At 44.6% G+C, this 20,577-nt stretch overlaps 1 protein-coding gene across 1 annotated transcript in view; it reads right to left on the bottom strand.

The window, feature by feature from the left end:
- Nucleotides 1-20,577, bottom strand: part of LOC122923231 (von Willebrand factor A domain-containing protein 3A-like) — a 135,490-nt gene that overhangs the window by 39,418 nt on the left and 75,495 nt on the right. Inside the window, exons 21-27 of the mRNA XM_044273992.1 lie at nucleotides 19,643-19,713; nucleotides 17,273-17,428; nucleotides 14,259-14,349; nucleotides 6,266-6,373; nucleotides 2,392-2,489; nucleotides 1,571-1,723; nucleotides 834-942 (exon numbers count right to left, since the gene is read on the bottom strand). Of these exons, the coding sequence (XP_044129927.1) occupies nucleotides 834-942; nucleotides 1,571-1,723; nucleotides 2,392-2,489; nucleotides 6,266-6,373; nucleotides 14,259-14,349; nucleotides 17,273-17,428; nucleotides 19,643-19,713 (786 nt within the window). The remainder of the gene's footprint in view (nucleotides 1-833; nucleotides 943-1,570; nucleotides 1,724-2,391; nucleotides 2,490-6,265; nucleotides 6,374-14,258; nucleotides 14,350-17,272; nucleotides 17,429-19,642; nucleotides 19,714-20,577) is intronic.

Genomic DNA, 20,577 nt, shown 5'->3' with positions numbered 1-20,577 from the left:
TCACCTGTCTCTACTTTATTCTGCCGTTAATATAGGCAGCATAAGGCCTCTTTCACACAATCGTTTTTTTTTTCTGTTTACGGGCCGTTTTTTGCGTTCCGTATATGGTCCGTATATGGAACTATTCATTTCAATGGTTCTGCAAAAAAAACAAAAAACGGAATGTACTCTGTATGCATTACGTTTCCGTATTTCCGTTTTTACGTTCCATTGAAAGATAGAACATGTCCTGATATTGCCAGCAAATCACGTTCCGTGGCTTTATTCAAGTCAATGGGTCTGCAAAAAAAAAAAAAAAACAGGACACATACAGAAATGCATCCGTATGTCTTCCGTATCCGTTCTGTTTTTGCGGAACCATCTATTGAAAATTTTATGTCCAGACCAATTTTTTCGATGTAATTACCGTATACTATATATGCCATACAGAAAAACGGAACGGAAAAACGGAACAGAAACCGAAACACACCAGAAACAAAAAAATGGAACAACGGGTCCGTGATAAACGGACCGTAAAACACTGAAAAAGCCATACGGTCATGTGAAAGAGGTCTAAAGGTGATGACAGGTTCCCTTTAAAGTCAGGTTAAACGCTAAAATTAAGAGGCAAGGCAGCTGTGGGCTAATAAACATAAGTAGGCTCTGCCAATTAAAAAAAACAATATGCTATGATAATTTTATGAAATTTGAACATTAAATTTACAGTATAAACAGCTGATTTTCAAAACTGTGACTTTATTTTATATTATATATATTTTTTTTTGCTTTCTTTTCCAGTACAAACATGCGCCGTGCTGTTTTTTAATGCATATTTTTAGCAGGAGGATAGTCACCTGAAAGAAGCCACTGAAGGCGTTGAATGTAGCGCTTTAAAGTTTTTTCAAGTTGTTCAATATATTCCTCTAATTCCTTGGGCTGAAACTGAAGATGCTTCACAATTCCCTTAAAAAAAATCATTAGTTTGAGTAATCTATATATTATCTTTTATACAACCAAAATGCAACCAAGGCTAATACAATTCAAGCCACCATTTGCATTCATTACCATTCATACCACAGTGTAAAAATCACTCAGTGGAGCCAGCCTAAAACTCTGCAATGAAAATCGCATGCGTTACATACAGATTTCATTATGGATTCTGGTGTGAATATGGCTGCAACTTTCACCCTTTGCATAGCAACGCATTAAAACTATACTGGAAATTTGTGAAATTTCCACAACAGAAAGGGTATGCTATGGATTAGATTTTTGGGGGGGCTGGGTGAGTAAATAGAGTTTGTTAAGCCAATTCAATTACATTGTACTGTATTTTTGCACAACTTGGGCACGAATTTGGCATCCGAAATTTCAAAACAAATGTACAAAGTGTGAATTCAGAATGCAGCAGTCAGAGGAAGAGTGGCTTATACAATAATAATAGATGCAATCTCTATAATAATCCACAACTGCTAAGATAAAGCTTGGCAAGCATTGGCATCCACATCTTACTAAAACCCTGTTATATGACCAAATCTTAAATTATTATTTACATGTAACAGCAATGACCTGGCAGAAGAGAAAAGTGACTTACATTCATCTCCACACTGGGGAAAATGGTGCAGTACTTTGCCGAGACTTTCTTATGTAAAGCTGGTACCAGCTTTTTCTGGTGAGTGCAATCGGGGCCAAACACCAGTTTGGTAAGCTCCAACTTCAGCTTCTTCAAACCAAACTTCTTCAACCACTTGTAGGGAATATAAAATATTGGTCTTAATAAAAATGATAACAAAACATGACTCTTTTTTAAGAAATTAAAGAAAATACATAAAAACAATTTTTTCCCCCATATTCGTAACATAATACCAACAGTTAATTTAGTTTGCTGCCAGGAAAGTGCTAGCTGTTTGCATAATCTGCTGTGTAGGGCACTGGTGTTGGGGGGCTCCTGGAGGGACCCCAGCCCAGCCTATATATCCGTATTATTGTATATGGCTACCGGAGGTTTTTTCATTTTTGCGTTTTCATTTTTCTTCCCTATTTTCTGTGAGCCATAACTTTTTTTTTTTTCGGTCAAATAACTGTATGAGGGCTTATTTTCTAATCTCACCATTATTTATGGCATAAAATGTAGTGGAGCTTCCGGGTTTTTGCGCATTTAGATGACGTGACCTCACTGCTTCTTTAAAATAAATAAATAAAACATATGTATCCTCCACAAATAACTATGCAGTTTTTTTTAGATGCCTCATGTTATGTCCAGATCAAACATGATGAAAGTGTATTGTAAGAAGCTTTAGCAACTCAGTACAAAACTGTAATATACAGTCATGAAAGCTATATGACAATACAGCAAAGTAGCGGAGCAATCTTCATGAATTTACTTGTATCTTCTACCTACTTTACGTAGCTTACCACTTTGGTAGAACAGACTTCTTCTTCCTTGGGTAACACAATAAAAGGGATAGACTTCCTTACAGTCTTGGTCTTTGGATAATCTTTGTACACCACCCCTGCAGTAAAGAATAAAATAATGTTATATTTTATAAAAATGTATCTATTGACACAGACATACTTGTTTCCAGCAAACAGAATAATTCAGTTAAAATTAAAGCAATCAATATGTTACGAAAACACAGACAATCTAGGGGATAACAGGGGAGATGAAATAAGGGAAGGGGCATCTAAATGTCTAAAGCTGACCTTATACTTTAACCCCACAAAAGTCATATTAACACTGGAAAACCCTTCCCAATAATGTGATTTTTTTTAAATTGTATTGTATTGTATTTTTTAAAATTTATATCTGAAGTCATATGTATGTAGAAGATAGATATGGGCCTGATTTTGTTTGAAAGCTGACAATCTAAGCTTTAAAACAAGATCAGAACTTGCTTTCACTTTCAGCAGCAGTCACTCACGACCCGATTTCTAAAGGATATATCTCCCGACAGTGGCGCAGTGTGGGATGGGGCCGGGGAAGCCGTTGCCCATGGCATAAAATTTTAGGGTTTTAGGGGGCGCCAGCAGGGCCGCACCGTTAATTAGGCAAAGTGAGGCGATCACCCCGGACGGCGCGGCCCGGCTCACAAGTGGGGGGGAGGGGGCGGCGGCAGGAGATGAGCGCTCATCCCCATAGTCATCTGTATCGCCGTCCTCAGGACAGCAATATAGATGGCTGTGTTGCGGCGGGGCAGGGGAGGGAGAGGCGTCTCCCTTCCCCGTTCCTCTGATAGGCTGCAGGCATCGCAAGTGTTTATCTTTTTATATGGTACAATACTGGCTACTGGAACATGATTGGTGGGCCATCTATGAGGGGCACTTGTTACTGGCACACGATTGGGGGGCACTTCTTACTGGCACATGATTGGGGGCCATCTATGGGAGGCACTTCTTACTGGCACATGATTGGGGAGCATCTATGGGGGCACATCTTACTGGCACAATATTGGGGGGGTACTGTGGAGGCATCTATGGGGGCACATCTTACTGGCACGTTATTGGGGGGCACAGTGGGGGCATCTATGGGGGCACTTCTTACTGGCACATTATTAGGGGCACTTTTTACTGGCACATTATTGGGTGGCACTCCTTACTGGCACATTATTGGGGGCATCTACTGAGGTCACAAAGAAGGAGCATTTTATATGGGGCTCTGTATAGGGGCATTTTATACTGGGGCACATTATGGTGGGTACTATGAAGAAGAGGAGACAGGAGTACTATGGGGTCATCTACGGGGGCATTTAGAAGGGGTATTTTATACTTGCAAATTATGGGCGACACTGAGGGCATGTACTGGGGCCACTATATATGGGGCATTTTATACTGGTACATTATGGGGGCACTAGAAGGAAGGGGGGAGAGGAGCACTATGGGGGCATTTACTGGGGGCACTATATAGGGGTATTTTATACTGGCACATTATGGGGGCACTATGGGGACATTAGCTCAACTGGGGGCATTAAAAGGGGGTATTTTTTGTACTGTCACATAAGGAGAATTATTACTACTGGGGGGCATTATAATGGGCTTTATTACTACTGGGGGTCTAGGGGGAACATAATTACTATTATGGGCACTATGGGAGCATTATTACTTGTGGGGTCATGTTGGGGGCACTGTAGGAACACTATTACTACCATGTGTGCTCTAGCAGAGAATAATTCCTATTGGTGGGACTTTTGGGAGCACTATTACTGTGGGGGCACCTTGGCACAGTATCAGCTTACCACAAATATTTTGGGGGACGTTATGTATATTAGTGTCAGGGGCACTATTTGCTGGGCGCAGTTTTTTTAGGGCACTGTGTGCCAATAATTATTAAAGGGCACATCTGCATGGTACTACTATTATCAGGGGGTTTATCTGTTTCTGCAGTATAGTATTGGGGGACACAGCGGCACAGTATTGGGGGTGATAGGATGATTTGTCCAGAAGATGGGAGGATGATGGAAAAGTAGTAAACTGCAAAGACGAGAAATGGCTGAAAAATAGTGGTCTAGTCTGAAGGTCCGAAAGGAGAAGATGAGGATAGAGGGAAGGAACATCTACATCAAAGAGAAGTCACTGGATGTAAGAGGTATGGGGCGCTGCATTACCCTGTATGTTCTGTAGTGATGGGAGGGTGGATATAGAATTTGGCCCACACTGTAGAAGCTTGTCCCCAGATTTCAGGTCACACTGTGCGTGTTCTGAAATCTGGGGACTCACCCATCTACTACATTATCTGTACACAGAGAGTTATCATCTGTGGTGTTACATAGGACTGCAGGTGATATCTAATACATTATCAGTGAAAAGGGGCATGGCCACATGTGGGGGGGGGGCACAATACTTGGCTTGCCCCGGGTGCTGGCAACCCAAGCTACGCCACTGTCTCCCGAGGTGGAGGAGATAATGCTGTGATACTGGCCTGATTTAAAGCGTAAATTGCCAGCTTCCAAATAAGACGAGCTACACAGCCCACAATATGAGGCCCTCTCCTCTAACTCTGCTGCCTGAGCTCCGCTCGGGCCGAACTGTTTAGTCAAACAAAGCCTGAGCAGAGCTTGGGTAAAACTGTTAGAGAGTTAAAGGGGTTTTATGGGATTTAGATATCTAATTTCTGACTCCTGGTACCCCCACTAATCAACAGTTTCATCATTTGGCCTCCTCATATTATACCATGCATATTGTATAGTGGCTGTGCTTAGTATTGCAGCTTAATTTCATTCACTTACCGTAAATGACTGAGATGCACAAAGGCCACTTCACCAATGGACATTACATCACTGGCTGAGGAAGAGGCTGCAGCGCTCACCCAAGCATGGGGCCACTTCAAACAAACAGGTGAGGGTGCTGGGTGTCAGACACCCAACAATCTGATTCTGGTGACCTATCCTAAGGATACTTCATTGATGTTTAAATCCTGCAATATTTAAATCCAATCCCTCCCTTTAATTACAAGACAATTAGTACGGCTGGTATTTATCAACCAACTTCTCTGATCTTAAGAAGGCAAATTTATATATATATATATATATATATATATATTTTTTTTAACTATGGCTATCTCCAAGTTTAAAAGCCAAGTACAGCCTGATGTTCTACTAAGACCTCAACCTGGTCTGTACTGTAACCAATTGAACATGACATGTAGTGAAACCTGCAATGTATTTCACAGAGTAAGAGCTGAGGCATAGCACCATCCTGCAATGTCTCTTGAGGTTGCCGGCTTTCTCGGTTGATGGATAAGATGTGATGAAGAAGGATTTCATGAAATGCAAGTCATTTCTTTCTTTATGAAGTATCTTGTGAGATGCATATGACGTCTTGTTCTGGAAAACCTATGTAGTTCTGTAATGCAGTGATAATTCCTCCGCTTCTGTGTCACTGCTGAACCACCTCTGTATTCTAGCTGTGGGAAAACCATTATAGGAGCTGCAATGGTGGCCAAATCAACCCACTTTTCTCAAAACTAAGAAGTAAGGACAGAGTTAACCTCTTGACTGTGCCTAGTTAGGCCATGTGACCGATAAACGTGACGTCACATGGCCTTGGCAAAGCTGCGACACTACTGCGAGCATCAATGCATTCTCAAAAAGCTGATCAGCGGGGGTCCCAGGTGTTCGACCCCCACCAATCAGATACTGAAAACCTATCCAGAGGATAGGCCATCAGTTAAATAATCCCAGAAAACCATTTTAATCACAGCAGAGTGTCAGTAAGGGCTTACAACCTCTGTGTTCACATGATCATGACAACCAATGTTACTTTACACAGAAAATAGGCACTGAAGGTCACATACCAATATCCTTCCCATTTTCAGTATAAAAGGAACTGACGGACGGTTTCTGCTGTTTCCTTAGTTTCACCTTCTTGCCATAAGAAAAGGTCCAGTCTTTTAAAGCTTGAGCTGTAAAATAATCAGGATGACTCTTATTATACAATGCATGTATAGGTGGCGATTGCCGATCACTTTAAAGAGGACCATTTTTATGAGTCCAGACATTATGAAATAAGTAGCAGGTTTTGCAGGGCATACTCCATGGATGTAAGATCGCTTACTATTGTTTCTGGGAGCCGCTCCGTTCGCCCGCTGTGCCCCTGGTCACTTCTCCCGCCTGGTATGCTAATGAATAGCATCGGTACAGGGAGGAGGAGACTGCCCTGTTTCTCAATGGGCATCTCCTTCTCCCTGGCTGTAGCGCGGTCCAATCACAGCAGAGAGCGTAACATCCAAGGAGAAAGAGACGCCTATTGAGAAACAGGGCAGTCTCCTCCTCCCTGTACCGATGCTATTCATTAGCATACCAGGCCGAAGAAGTGACCAGGGGCACAACAGCCGAACGGAGATGCGCCTAGAAAAAACATTTTTAAGCGATCTTACATCAATGGACTATGCCCTACATAACCTGCTACTTATTTCATAATGTCTGGACCCATGAAAGGTCCTCTTTAAATAACTTTAGGACAAGCTCCGACATTTTCTTTCTGCCACATGATTCATTTGTCCTAAGTCTTGGCAGACTGTACATGCAGAATTCAATGGGTAGCTGAATTATACCGCATTATGTGAATAAAGGCTTTGATAGCAGCAGAGTTGGCCTCTTACCCTGATTCTCTGACCCATTGGTATGCCTGGTCAAGTTTCTGAGACTCCTCTACTTGCCTTACTTGCTCCCTATGGGCTCCTTACCTTGAGTGGTAGCTTGACTCATTTATTTATCTATCGGCTTCTCTGTTTACCCGGGGAGGAAGGCCGGTGTCGGTTCCCCTCACCACGCAATTTCCCCCAAGAAGGCAAAAGTGGACCAGGGCGGCTCAGCCCCCCTGCATCCTGCAGCCATGGGGTCACCTGCATTTCTGCAGTCCCCCCCTCCACTCCAGCCTTACTACCATTTCAGTGCTAGTGGCAGAAGAGGTGACCCTGCTGGTACCCTGAGGGGGGAAGGGGGGGGGGGGTGAACATAAGAAATGAAGATGGGGTGAGTATTGTGAACACAGGGTAAGGCTCCATTCACATGTCCGTAATAATGGGTCCGCATCCATTCCGCAATTGCGGAACCGGTGCAGACCCATTCATTCTCAATGGGAACGGAATGGATGCGGAGAGCACACTATCCGCAGCTCGGGAAAAAAATAGAATATGTCCTATTCTTGTCTGCAATTGCCGACAAGAAATGGCATTTCTATGGGGGTGCAGGCCGGGTGTATTGCGGATCCGCAATGCACTACGGACGTGTGAATGGACTCTAAGTTTAATCCCCTCCATCCACCTACTCCCCTCTCCATTCCTCCCCTCTCCACCCCTCCATTCCTCGGCCAAGTGCTGTTTTCCTACTGCATTCCCTCCCGGCCTGGGTTCTCTCCTTGTGCCCTCCACACCCTTCCTCTGGGGCCTACCAGTACCATTTCCCAGTGGTCACATCCCCTCCTGGGGCGACTGCTGTATCCAGCTACTGGGCATCGAGTTCCCCTGTCCCAGGTTCTTCCCGGACTTCTGTTCCGGCCGGAAGTCCTTCCGGTCGGCCCGCGACTACGGGAGTCCCCGGCTTTGCGACCTACTAGGCCGCAACCTCCATCCTGGAGTTTGGTGGGAGCGGACTGTCCCCCGGGCGTGAAATCTTTGCGTACAGACATCCCCCTTCTCCAGGAGCCAGCTGAGCTCTGCCCCTGGCCTCTATGTCCAAAAAACTACATGGCTGTGTAGTTTAAAATTAACCGCTTCTTGTCTCCATTTGGGGCTAGGGGTGTCAGTTTTCAAATACATGACTATATGTTTATATTAAAATAAATAAATAAAAAGTACCCTGGCACTATCAAGTGCTGACTGTGGTGTCTGTTGCAGAATTAACCCCCCCCCCCCCAACCAGTTTCTGCCGCACTTCCCTGCAACAAGTCCACTGGATGTTTTTCATGCAACCCCCCCTTCCACGGACACGCACTGGCGCTGTTCATCCTGTCGCGTGCCCCCTTCCGTAAGTGGAGTAGTTGCACTACCACTGGTTGCTGTACATCCATACATCCATATTCCTCTCCAACCATGGAGTAATGGCACTAACAATGTATACCGTGCATCCCGTCATATGACCTTCCATCCATAGACAGACTAATTTCACTGCCCACGTATAGCGTGCATCCAGTCGTGTTACTTACTCCTCGGGTGGAGTAATTACCACTGGATGCCTCACACTCTGTAGTATTGCTCCCTCTCTCTTCCGTAGCGTAAATGCACTACCACTGCATACTGTACAGCCTGTCGCATTACCCCCCTCCATAGCCGCATAATTGCACGACCACTGGATACTGTACAACCTGTCGCATTACCCTCCTCCATAGGTGGTATAATCGCACTACCACTGTATATTGTACAGCTTGTTGCATTACCCCCCTCCACAGGTGGTGTAATCACACTACCACTGCATACTGTACAACCTGTCTCATTACTCTCCTCCATAGGTGGTATAATCGCACTACCACTGCATATTGTACAGCTTGTTGTATTACCCCCCCCCCCCTCCATAGGTGGCGTAATCACACTACCACTGCATACTGTACAGCCTGCCCTAGAAGAGAATTTGGTGGTTACTAGGGGCCTCATTCCCAGGTGGCGTGTCTACCCTGACTTGGCTCTTGTGGCTACTACGGTATAGCTTCCTTCTCAGGGGGAGTATTTACAGGAGTGCTACATATCATGACTACTACTGTATCAGGTATTGTGCTAGCCCTTGTTTCGGTGGTTATCTGTATGGACTTCTTCTCAGGGGAAGGATTTGTGTTAGCACTCCATGCCATGGCTCCTACTGAACAGTCTCCCCCTTGGGTGGAGTATTTGCGTTAGTACTACACACCATAGCACCTTCTGTATGGTCTCCTCATCAGGTGGAGTATGGTGCTATCACCGTATACTATGGCTTCTACGGTATGACCTCCTCCTCAGGTGGAGTAGTGCGCCAGCACTAGTTTCTGTGGCTACTCCTGTCTGGACCCATTCTCAGGTGGAGAATTTGCCTTAGCCCCAAGTGCCTTGTCTACCACTGTGTGGTTCCCTTCTCAGGCTTGGGGCTTATGTTCACTCTGCAAGCTACGTTGCTTTCTTCCTCTCTTCTTGTATTTGCACTGGATATGGTTCTGTGGTTTCTACCACATTGCCTTCTGTTCCATTCCATGTTTCGGCACTGGCTCTGTATGCTGTAGCTTCTACCACTTCTCCTTCTATAGGTGGAACCCTCACACTGGTCTTAGGTGTGGTGGTTGTGTCTACATTCCCTCTCAGGTGGATCTCCGGCTCATTTTACGTGACCAATGGATGCCGTTGCACCAATAGGTGGGGTCTTTATGCTGGCGCTTAGCTGATTCGTCCATTCATTCCTGATGACATGGTCATCTGCAGTACTTCCATTCTCTGATCAGGTATTTCCATTCGTATGCATGCTATAGCTGATGAGCCATTCACTTCTGGTGCGCACTTTTGCGGGGTTCTCCCTGGTTGGCATAACCCCCTCATTTCTATGACATTGGTCTACCACAAGGTTCTCATTTCAAGTGGGACATTGGCTCTAACTGTGGATGCTGTGACACCATCAACACTGCCTCTTTTAAGACATGAGTGATAGATTTGACATGTCCTTATGTAGGGGACACACCTATTTAGGGCACATACTGTGCATCAACTGCTTTCCCTCCCTCACCGGACGGGACTATGGTGCTTGTACAGGAATGTCGGGCAGCACTGTGTTTAGGTGGGTGCTCAGTCAGCGGGTGTCATCCCAGGTAAATCAATGAGGAAGAAACCGGCACTCCAATTTGCTGAATGATGTTTTCTTTGTTGGTCACTCATACATGCAGTGGCGACGTGCGTTTCGGTGCATACATGCGCCTTTGTCAAACAGTGAACAAGGATTTAAATAGCCCGCCTCCAGGTCACATGATCTAAGCGTCACGTTACCAGGGAAACAGTGGGCGGTAACAGAGACAGGTTAAAAAATACATGGTAACATAAATTCTGTGATTCCTCTCCGTGGTCGGGTTACGAAGATGTCTTAGTTACACTGCGAAAAATCATAAACACGCATGATCCTTGTTCACTTTGTATTTTTGCAATCAGCTGTACACTCACTGTTTGACAAAGGGGCATGTATGTGCAGAAACACACGTCGCTACTGCATGTATGAGTGACCAATAAAGAAAACATCATTCAGCAAATTGGATTTCCTCAGGGACTATGGTGCTGTTGCATGTTGTCAATGCTAATAGATGTTTCGTTACTGGAACTCAACACCCTTTCTACGCTATGCCCCTCCGCAAGACGACTGATTGCACTCCCCTCAGATTATGTTTCTGTCTACCTGGCCAGTTTCCATACTCCTGAGGTTGGATTCTTACTGCTCTGAAATGCCTGCACAATTTTTTCTTACTGGTCCAGATTTTCTCTGATGTTTTTGTGACGTCAGACATAGTCATCAAATTCTCTCCCAATCTCGGACCAATCTGTGCATTCCGCTGATGACCGCATTGTCCCCTTCAGGCAGAGTCGCTACACGGTGACAGTAGATGAATCTACACCCCTCTGATATTTTTGGCGTCAGCTTTGCTTCTACCTATCACTACGGTATTTTTGTTCTTCAGCCTGCAGTTGGGTCTGCCTGATCCAGGCAGTTTGTAAAGTAGTCTCAGGACAAGCCTCTACGGCTCTGGTGGCTTCTGTCTTCCACAATACCTGCTCCTTAGGCTGAGTTTTTCTTTTTAAGCAGAGATGTACCCTGCGATCCTTACCTTTTGGATAGGCTTCCATGAGTGTATTTCGGCGAGTGTATGTGCTCTCCCTCATGTATTGTAGCCTTTTAAGAGTGCGGTTGCTGAGTTTCCTCAGGTTGTCTAATGCCAGTTATGATATGGTCCTGGTTCCAGCATCACTCACAGTCTCCCTTTTGTCCAGTGGTGGAGGTTGCTTTGGCTGCACTCTTCTGCCACATTGCTCTCTGCTGCACGGCTGGGATGCTATTGATCCCCGGAGGCACAGTCTTTTCCTCTTAGACTACTCCCCATTTGTCTATGGTTTTTCATTTTCTTCCTCTGATTGGTTCCCGATGTGGCTTTTTGTCCCCCTTGGCCATCCCTCATCTCTGTCTAGATGAGTGATCATATTCCATACTTTTTAGTCTCTTCTCGTGCTATACTCTGTACAAGGCAGTGGCTACTCTCTATTTTCTTTTACAAATTGGCCCACAGGGGTCTCCTCACGTACCTGGGAGATCTCTACAGGACTAGTCCTCTGCCAGTTGCCCAGTAATTCCTTCCAGTTTTCCCAGGGTTGAAGTATCCCACCCTGATACTTACACATTTGGTAAGGTCATGTCTGGGATTTTCTGTTGCTCGTTCACCAGGTCTCATGCATACCCAGATTCTACAGGTTCATTTCTGTTGAGTATACACCTCTCGGTTTTCCATGGGGCCTATTGCCATGAAAGACATCCTGGGTTTTCAGTCCAGGTCCCCACAGCAATTTTATGGTCCTTGTTATCTGGAAGTACCTTCCGCACATCATCTTCAGTCTTCAGACATGCTTATCCTTCTTGTGGATATTATGTGCTGCTATCCACATCTTCTGAAGCCTCTCATCGTTTAACTGGGTTTTTGCTCTTTTTGCCAAGTCTCGCTCTCTGGCTGGCCTTCCTAGTTCATGCTCTTCCTGTCCTATTCAGGGTTCCTGTGCATCCTTTCCCCACATTTCTGTGCGGGGCCTTATGACCAGCCTTAGATTTGTTCTAGTATTTTATTCCCTCCCCATGGTACTGCTTTGGAACGTCCCATGGTCTCCTGTGTCCCCCAATAATACGAGCGAGAAAATAGGATTTTTTGTGCTTACCTGTAAAATCCTTTACTCGCCGAGTTCATTGGGGGACACAGCACCCATCCAATAAGTTCATTGCTGTTTTTTTTTTGGTGGGTCCCACCTGTTCTTAGTTCTGACCCGTCTCCAGCTCTCCTTCATACAATTGGTTTCTGTTGGCTTCTCCTGGCTTGCTCCTACTGTTTTTGTACAAACTGATATATGGGATATAGCTGAGAGGAGCTAACACTTTTTTTGCCTAGTATTGCCTCCTAGTGGCAGCAGCAGGTATAACCATGGTCTTCTGTGTCCTCCAATGAACTCCGCGAGAAAAGGATTTTACAGGTAAGCACAAAAAATCCTATTTTTTTTTTGTAGGGCTTATATTAAAGTTTGTGCATATCACCTTTTCCCTTGTCTGTTTTTTTTTTAATTCTGTGATTATCCACATATTTTTTTCAGGTTTGTTTTTATTTCGATAATCTGGTCTTTCTGAATGTTGTATTTATATGATGAGAGTGCCTGATTTTTTATTTTATTTTTTGCTATTACCTAAACTATTATTCATGAACCATTCAGTGTAACTTGCTATATTTCTATATTGTTGAGTACCAATAAAGCCTGATTTACCCTAAATAACTGTAGGCTCGACACACGTTTATTTCACAGGGAGAAGTGTCTGGCTATAGCTTATTTGCTATGGACACAAAGGATTAGGTACGCTGAAATGTAACATGCCCAATCCAACATATGCTGTCCTGGGAAAGTCGGGACACTCCTATACACATTAGATCTATGGTTGACTCCACCATGGAAGCAAAGAATCAGGCATGCTGAAATTTAACATGCCCAATCCAACGTGTTGTCAGAGGAGAGATGGTCGATCCCACCACAGTTTGGGAATATGTCATCTAATCTGTATGTCACCTATAGTATTTGATCTGCCGGCTATGCCTCCCTTCTTGCCCTGCATCAGTACAGAATAGGTCACTGGTTAGCTGGGTGCTAGCTACAGATTGGTGTCCTCTACTCATGTTTAAACCAGATTTGTGGCACTCAACACATAGCTGGTGTACATCTGCTTTTATGTCGGAGTTACAGAAGCAGCGTAGATTGTTCTGCTTTGCTGTTTGTGTAGCTTCCATTAACTATAATGGGAGTTGCAAAAACAGCAGAGCGCCGGCCCACTTGGCTGTTTCTGTAAATCTAACCACCTGTGGCCGGCGCTTAGTCCCATCTCGCGGTAGATATGATGAGATGGGACAACTCCTTTCATTTTCAAGACTGTGGTAGACTCAGGATTCATATTAGTTCTGTAATGAAATTATCCTCAATATAAAAGTAATGCTAGTCACTAGGGTTATTGCTATGTCCAAAATCTGTATTCTTCTAGTTATGCAGTTACATTTGTATTAGTATATGCAAGATGCAAGAAAATATTACATAAATACAGAACAAAATACAAAGACAGAATTCTCCATATTTGGTGTCCATTATTAACTCTAAATATTTCAATTGTAGCCTAATGCCCTTTATGTTTGTTAGAAAACATTTATCACAAGTGTCTATGAATTACTGTAAGTCACTCTTCTAGAAAATAAACTACACATCTAAATGTTTTCCACAGTAATAATACTTAAAGGGGTTATCCAATCCCTATAATGACCCCCATAATGCTCGGGCCCCTCCTCTAGAGCATACTTATCTGCTCCCCGGCACCCGCGTCACTCCGCATGCCTGCACGGCCACCGCTGCATCTCCCCATCGCGCGGATGAAAACATCTGGCGACAGGGGGAGCAGGCCGCGGCGATAACCAGCCTCCCTAGCAGCTAGGGAGATGCAGCGGCGGCCGTGCAGGGATGCGGCGTGATGCTGGGAGCAGGGGAGTATGCTTATGGGGGTCATTATAGGGAATGGATAACCCCTTTAATATTCTGTAATACCAGTACCCGGGGAAATAAATACCTGGAGGAATATCAGCCTTGGCACTATTTGGTCGCCACATCAATGCTTTCATGTTGGCATCCTTCTTTCCTTCGTCCTCATCTCTAATACCCTGGAAATCAGAGTAAATATGCTGGCTTTTAGAGCATAATGAATATATGTACTATTAACCACTGACATTGGCATAGGCTTTAAACAGAGTCTGTTACCAGGATATTCACTGTTACAACGGGCACTATGTCTTGGAGGGCTACCTCAGCTTAGTGATCTATTGTGTTATTCTGGAGAAAAAATACTTTTAATCCCTATGCAAATGGGCACTTAGGTTCAAGGGTGGGCCCAAGCCACTCTGTGCACCCTTCCTCCTCCTGCTACGTCTGCCAGTTCCTCCCTCTCCATCTTGATTGACAGATCCACTAATCCTATATAAGAGAGGGAGGGGCTGGCAGAGGCAGTAGGAGGAGCAAGGTTGCTCAGAGTGGCTTAGGTCCGCCCTCAGTGCACTTATCAGCTCATTTGAATATGGATAAATAGTACTTTTTCTGCAGAATGAAGCAACGGATCGCTAAGTGAAAATTATAATACATTCAGCTAATCTACAAGGTATTGTACCTGGTTTAACAGTAAAATTTCATGGTGACAGATTCACGAATTTCTGCCTGTTTCCAGGCTTTGAGTAACATCGCCTCTTTACTACATAGAGAACACACAGAGGGAATGCACCAAACAGATATAACACTGACTATGCTGGCAAGACATAAGTAAAGGTATTAAAAGCTGAGACTTTCGCCAATATGTTCCAGTCATGGAGATATCGGAGCCCACATGCACCACGTCACGGTTTCTCAGCATGGCAAGGGGTCCTAACCACTGCTCTGACTATGGTGTGAACACGGTCTGGGGATGATATAATTCAGCTCACAGCCAAGCTCCCCACAATTGCCCAGCATAAATGCTGTGGTTGTACAATGTGGATGAAGCCAGGCCGTGAGCCACACCCACACCAGACCATGTGGGGGAGGTTACCAGGTGCAAAAAAGTGCTAGAGTGCCAAATAAAGGCAAACACACTCAAATCTAACAAGACAGAAAATGAAAAACAAAAAAATTAGTGGCAATTCTGGAGGAGCTGCTCAGCCCATGACACTGTAGCGTGTCTTTAGTTAGGGGAGCAGCCCGACCGCATGTGGACCGCAGTAATCGGCTAGCACTTTTTTGCACCTGGTAACCTCCCCCACATGGTCTGGTGTGGGTGTGGCTCACGGCCTGGCTTCATCCACATTGTACAACCACAGCATTTATGCTGGGCAATTGTGGGGAGCTTGGCTGTGAGCTGAATTATATCATCCCCAGACCGTGTTCACACCATAGTCAGAGCAGTGGTTAGGACCCCTTGCCATGCTGAGAAACCGTGACGTGGTGCATGTGGGCTCCGATATCTCCATGACTGGAACATATTGGCGAAAGTCTCAGCTTTTAATACCTTTACTTATGTCTTGCCAGCATAGTCAGTGTTATATCTGTTTGGTGCATTCCCTCTGTGTGTTCTATATGATTGCTACATTCTGTGTAGTTTGCTCTTGTGGTGCATGTGGACCGCGTCGATATCCTCCATTGTATGCATATTTTGCTGGGGTTAGTCGATTACTGCGGTCCACATGCGGTCGGGCTGCTCCCCTAACTAAAGACACGCTACAGTGTCATGGGCTGAGCAGCTCCTCCAGAATTGCCACTATTTTTTTGTTTTTCATTTTCTGTCTCTTTACTACATAGACTGGCCAGGATCAGGGATTTCCTGCAAACTCTGCATCTAGGAAATATATAGCACCTGCATATTTAGGGATTTAGGGTTCATGCACACGGAAAAACGGTTTCCGTTGTTCCGTGATCTGTTTTTTCTTCAGTGGGTATTCCTTGATTTTTGAAGGATCCACGGACATGAAAAATGAAAAAAAAATCTAAGTCAAGTTTGCCTTTTAAATGATAGGAAAAAACGGATACGAATCACGGACACGGATCATGGACGCGGATGACAATCTTGTGTGCATCCGTGATTTTTCACGGACACATTGACTTGAATGGGTCCGTGAACCGTTGTCTGTGAAAAAAATAGGACAGGTCATATTTTTTTCACGGACTGGAAACACGGATCACGGACGCGGATGCCAAACGGTGCATTTTCCGATTTTTACACAGACCCATTGAAAGTCAATGGGTCCACAGAAAAAAACGGAAAACAGAACAACGGCCGCGGATGCACACAACGGTAGTGTGCATGAGGCCTTAGGCTTTATGCACACGACCGTATGTATTTTGCGGTCCGCAAAAAACAGATCCGCAAAAAATACGGATGACATCAGTGTGCATTCCGTATTTTGTGGAACGGAACAGCTGGCCCCTAATAGAACAGTACTATTCTTGTGTGTAATGCAGACAATAATAGGACATGTTCTATTTTTTTTTTTGCGGAACGGAAATATGGACATACGGAAACAGAATGCACACGCAGTAACTTCCATTTTTTATTTTGCGGACCCATTGAAATGAAAGGTTCCATATACGCAAAAAAAACGAACGGACACGGAAAGATAATACTTTCGTGTGCATGAGGTCTTAACCATTTGGGCACCTCTTTGAAAAGTACAAGTTTAAAATCCCACTGTCCTTTAGGGTCCATGCACACGTCCGCAGAATGGGTCCGCATCCGTTCCGCAAATTGCAGAACGGTTGCGGACACATTCATTCTCTATGGGGCAGGAATCTATGTGGACAGCACACAGTGTGCTGTCCGCATCCGCATTTCCTGAGTGCGCCCCCCATCTTCCGGTCCGCAGCTCCAGAAAAATATAGAACATGTTCTATTCTTGTCCGCAATTGCAGTTCTTTGGGGGTGTCAGCCGGGTGTATTGTGGATCTGCAATTTGCGGATCTGCAATACACTACGGACGTATGAATGGACCCTAAGATGTAAAAGTACTGTCCGAAAACAAACTCCCTAATATACAGATGGTACCTATATGACAAAATGCTACTAACCATTCTAGCAAGCGTCAGAGCTGTTGGTTTTGGTAGAGGGAGTTTTTTCGGTTTCTGCTTCTCTTTTTCATACAAAACTGCAGGAGCGTCTGCAGGAGTTAGGCTTTCATCTTTAGTCCCGGTGCGATATTTTAATGATTCCACCAAGTAGGCACACTGCAAAAAGAAAAAGAAAATTTTTGCTGAAACAGGTTTCAACTTTTATGGAAGTAGTGCATCAACGAGGCTCCAGTCACATCTGTGTCGTGGTTTCCATTATAAAGGGAAACTCCTGCAGTGCAAGATCCATCACATGACAAACATTGGTGCTTCATCCTATCAAAAACTACGGAGACACTGGACAGAGCTTTAGACATGAGTGGGAACAGAGCTTTAAAACATGGACTTTACCAATATGTGATGAAAATTCATACTAGTAATATACAAGCAGCATTCTCACTGCCCAGGCAACGTGACCAAGAGTGTTTCTAAATTGTGCAGTCTCACAGTGGCCCTTGTTCTTACCAGCTGATGATTTTATTTCTATAACCATCGAAACCTACAACTTAGGGCTCGTTCACACGAACGTGTGAAGCCCGTGCCGTGGACCACAAATTGCGGTCCGCAATTCACGGGCACCGTCCATGGGGCAGGCGCATGGGGATCGCAGAGCCATTCACTTGAATTGGTCCGCGATCCTTCAGTTCCGCAAAAAGATAGAGTAAGTTCTTCCATAGTGTTCCGTTCCGCATCTCCGGATTTGTGGACCCATTGAAATGAATGGGTCTGCATCCGTGATGCGGAATGGCCACGGAACGTTGCAAGTGTATTGCGGATCCGCAAATGAAGTCCGCAATACGGCAACGGGCATCACATGCTCGCGTGAACAAGCCCTTTGGCCTCTTTAACACGACCGTACGGCTTTTTCAGTTTTTTTGCGGTCCGCAAAAACGGTTCCGCAAAAAAATACGGATGACGTCCGTGTGCATTCCGTTTTAAGCGGAACAGCTGGCCCCTTGATAGAACAGTACTATCCTTGTCCGTTATGCGGACAATAATAGGACATGTTCTATCTTTGAACCGAAACGGAAGGCATATGGAGTACCTTCCTTTCTTTTTTTTTTTGCGGATCCATTGATTGAATGGTTCCGTGTACAGTTCGCATACAGAACACAAAAAAACGGAAAGTAAACGAAAAAAAAAAATTGTGTGCAAGAGGCCTTAGGCGATACAGATTGCATCAGGATCCGTACAGAAAAAAACTAATGGTTTTGCAGGCAAGGTCAATCAGTTTTTTCAGTGATTGCATTCAGTGTGTGCATTTTTTCCCATCCGGATTGCATGCGTTTTTCACAAGTATGAAGAAAAACAGAAGACTAACAATCTACATCTCACAGCAACCATCAGTAAAAAACACCTTGCATCCGGATACCTTCCATTTTTCACGCCAGCCCCATTCACTTCTATGGAGCCAGGGCTATGTGAAAAACACATAATATAGAACAGGCTGTGATTTTTCCTGAACGAAGAGATGGTTCGTGAAAAAGGTACACAGACTCATGTACACAGACACATTGAAATGAATGGGTCAGGATTCAGTCCAGATGCTATGCGTTTGCAATTTGAAAACTCTCTCGTGTGAAAGAGGCCTTAGATCACAGCCCGCAGTTACAGATGAATGTGTAACCCCATAGCATTGTGCTTCAATATTAGGCTACATTCACACGACCGTATTTTTGGCTCCGCATCCGTTCCGCAATTTTGCCGAACGGGTGCGGACCCATTAATTTCAATGGGGCCGCAAAAGATGCGCACAGCACACAATGTGCTGTCCACATCCGTAGATCCGTTCCACGGCCCCGCAAAAAAGATAGAGCATGTCCTATCCTTGTCCGCAATCGCGAACAAGAATAGTCATTTCTATCATAGGGCCGGCTACATTCACACGGCCGGTATCCGTGTTTTGAAGATCCGCAATTTGCGCAGCCTTCACAGCCGAGGGCCAGGAAGCGGTGAGTACAGAACCTTAACCGGTTCCTGGTCCTCTGGTACTAATGAGCGCTTCTATAATGAAAGTGCTCATTAGTATTCATCCGATAAGACGCAGGGGCATTTTCCCTGGCGGGGGGGGGGGAGTGCGTCTTATACGGTACTTTTCTCCAGGGTGAAAAGTATTACTAAGTGAAAGGTATCATTACATTCAGCTGAGCTAGCCCTACAAGGCGATGTGCCTGGTTTAACAGATTATTTCTTTGTGACAGGATTTTCCAGTAAATTTTCTAAAAATTCATGCAAAAGAAAGTTGATTCATCAAATTTTGTTGGCATCGTCCATAAGAAGTCATCCTCTGGCTCGGCTGTTAATTATAAGCGGATATAAGACTGTAAATACCTTTTTAGAGAAGTTAACTGCTTTTTCCATCTCAGAAACAAGTGAACTTATGTCATCACTTTCAATCACACCTATAAAAAAAGTACAAAAATGCAGTTAAAACGTCATTACGCCTGGCCCTGCCAATCAGAGTGCAGAGGGTGGGGCCACTGCAGAGAGAGCAGGATCTCTACATGTAAGAGTCCATTCACACCTCCGTAGTGTATTGCGGATCCGCAATACACCAGGCCGGCACCCCTATAGAAATGCCTATTCTTGTCCACTATTGCGGACAAGAACAGGACATGTTCTATTTTTTTCGGGAGCCGTGGATCGGAAATGCGGACAGCATAATGTGTGCTGTCCACATTGAGAATGAATGGGTCCGCACCCGTTCTGCAGAATTGTGGAACGGATGCGGACCCATTCTACAGACGTGTGAATGGACCCTTATGGTAAGGCCCCATTGCTCGAAGAGGTTCATTTGCATATAATAAAACATTATTTTTCTCAGCAATTCGGGCACATATGAACATGGGACTAACACAGATGCCTTCAGCTGCCAAGTGCACATGTAACAGGTCTGCCAGTGTCATAGGGACAAATCTGCTGACAGATGTCTTTCAAAGGCTATGTGCACCTTTGGAGGAAATTAGTGATTATGATTGCATTTTACTGATTTGTGGCCAAAAATCTTATTTTCAATTGGACTTTATTAAAAATATTGAGCCAAGGGTCACAAAGGGTTAACTGTATTTCTAACTGTGTGACTGGTACTTTCACTTTGTGCCGATCATCTAATAAACCTCTAAACTACTAAGAGGTCATAAACACTTATTTAAGCTACATTCTTATCAGTAAGGCTACTTTCACACTTGCGTTTTGGGCGGATCCGTCATGGATCTGCAAAAACGGATCCGTTACAATAATACAACCACATGCATCTGTCATGAATG

Source organism: Bufo gargarizans, unplaced genomic scaffold, assembly GCF_014858855.1.
Source record: "Bufo gargarizans isolate SCDJY-AF-19 unplaced genomic scaffold, ASM1485885v1 original_scaffold_1381_pilon, whole genome shotgun sequence".
Taxonomy (NCBI): Eukaryota; Metazoa; Chordata; class Amphibia; order Anura; family Bufonidae; genus Bufo; species Bufo gargarizans.
The sequence above is the reverse complement of the archived record's forward strand: the minus strand, read 5'-3'. Positions and strand labels throughout refer to the sequence as shown.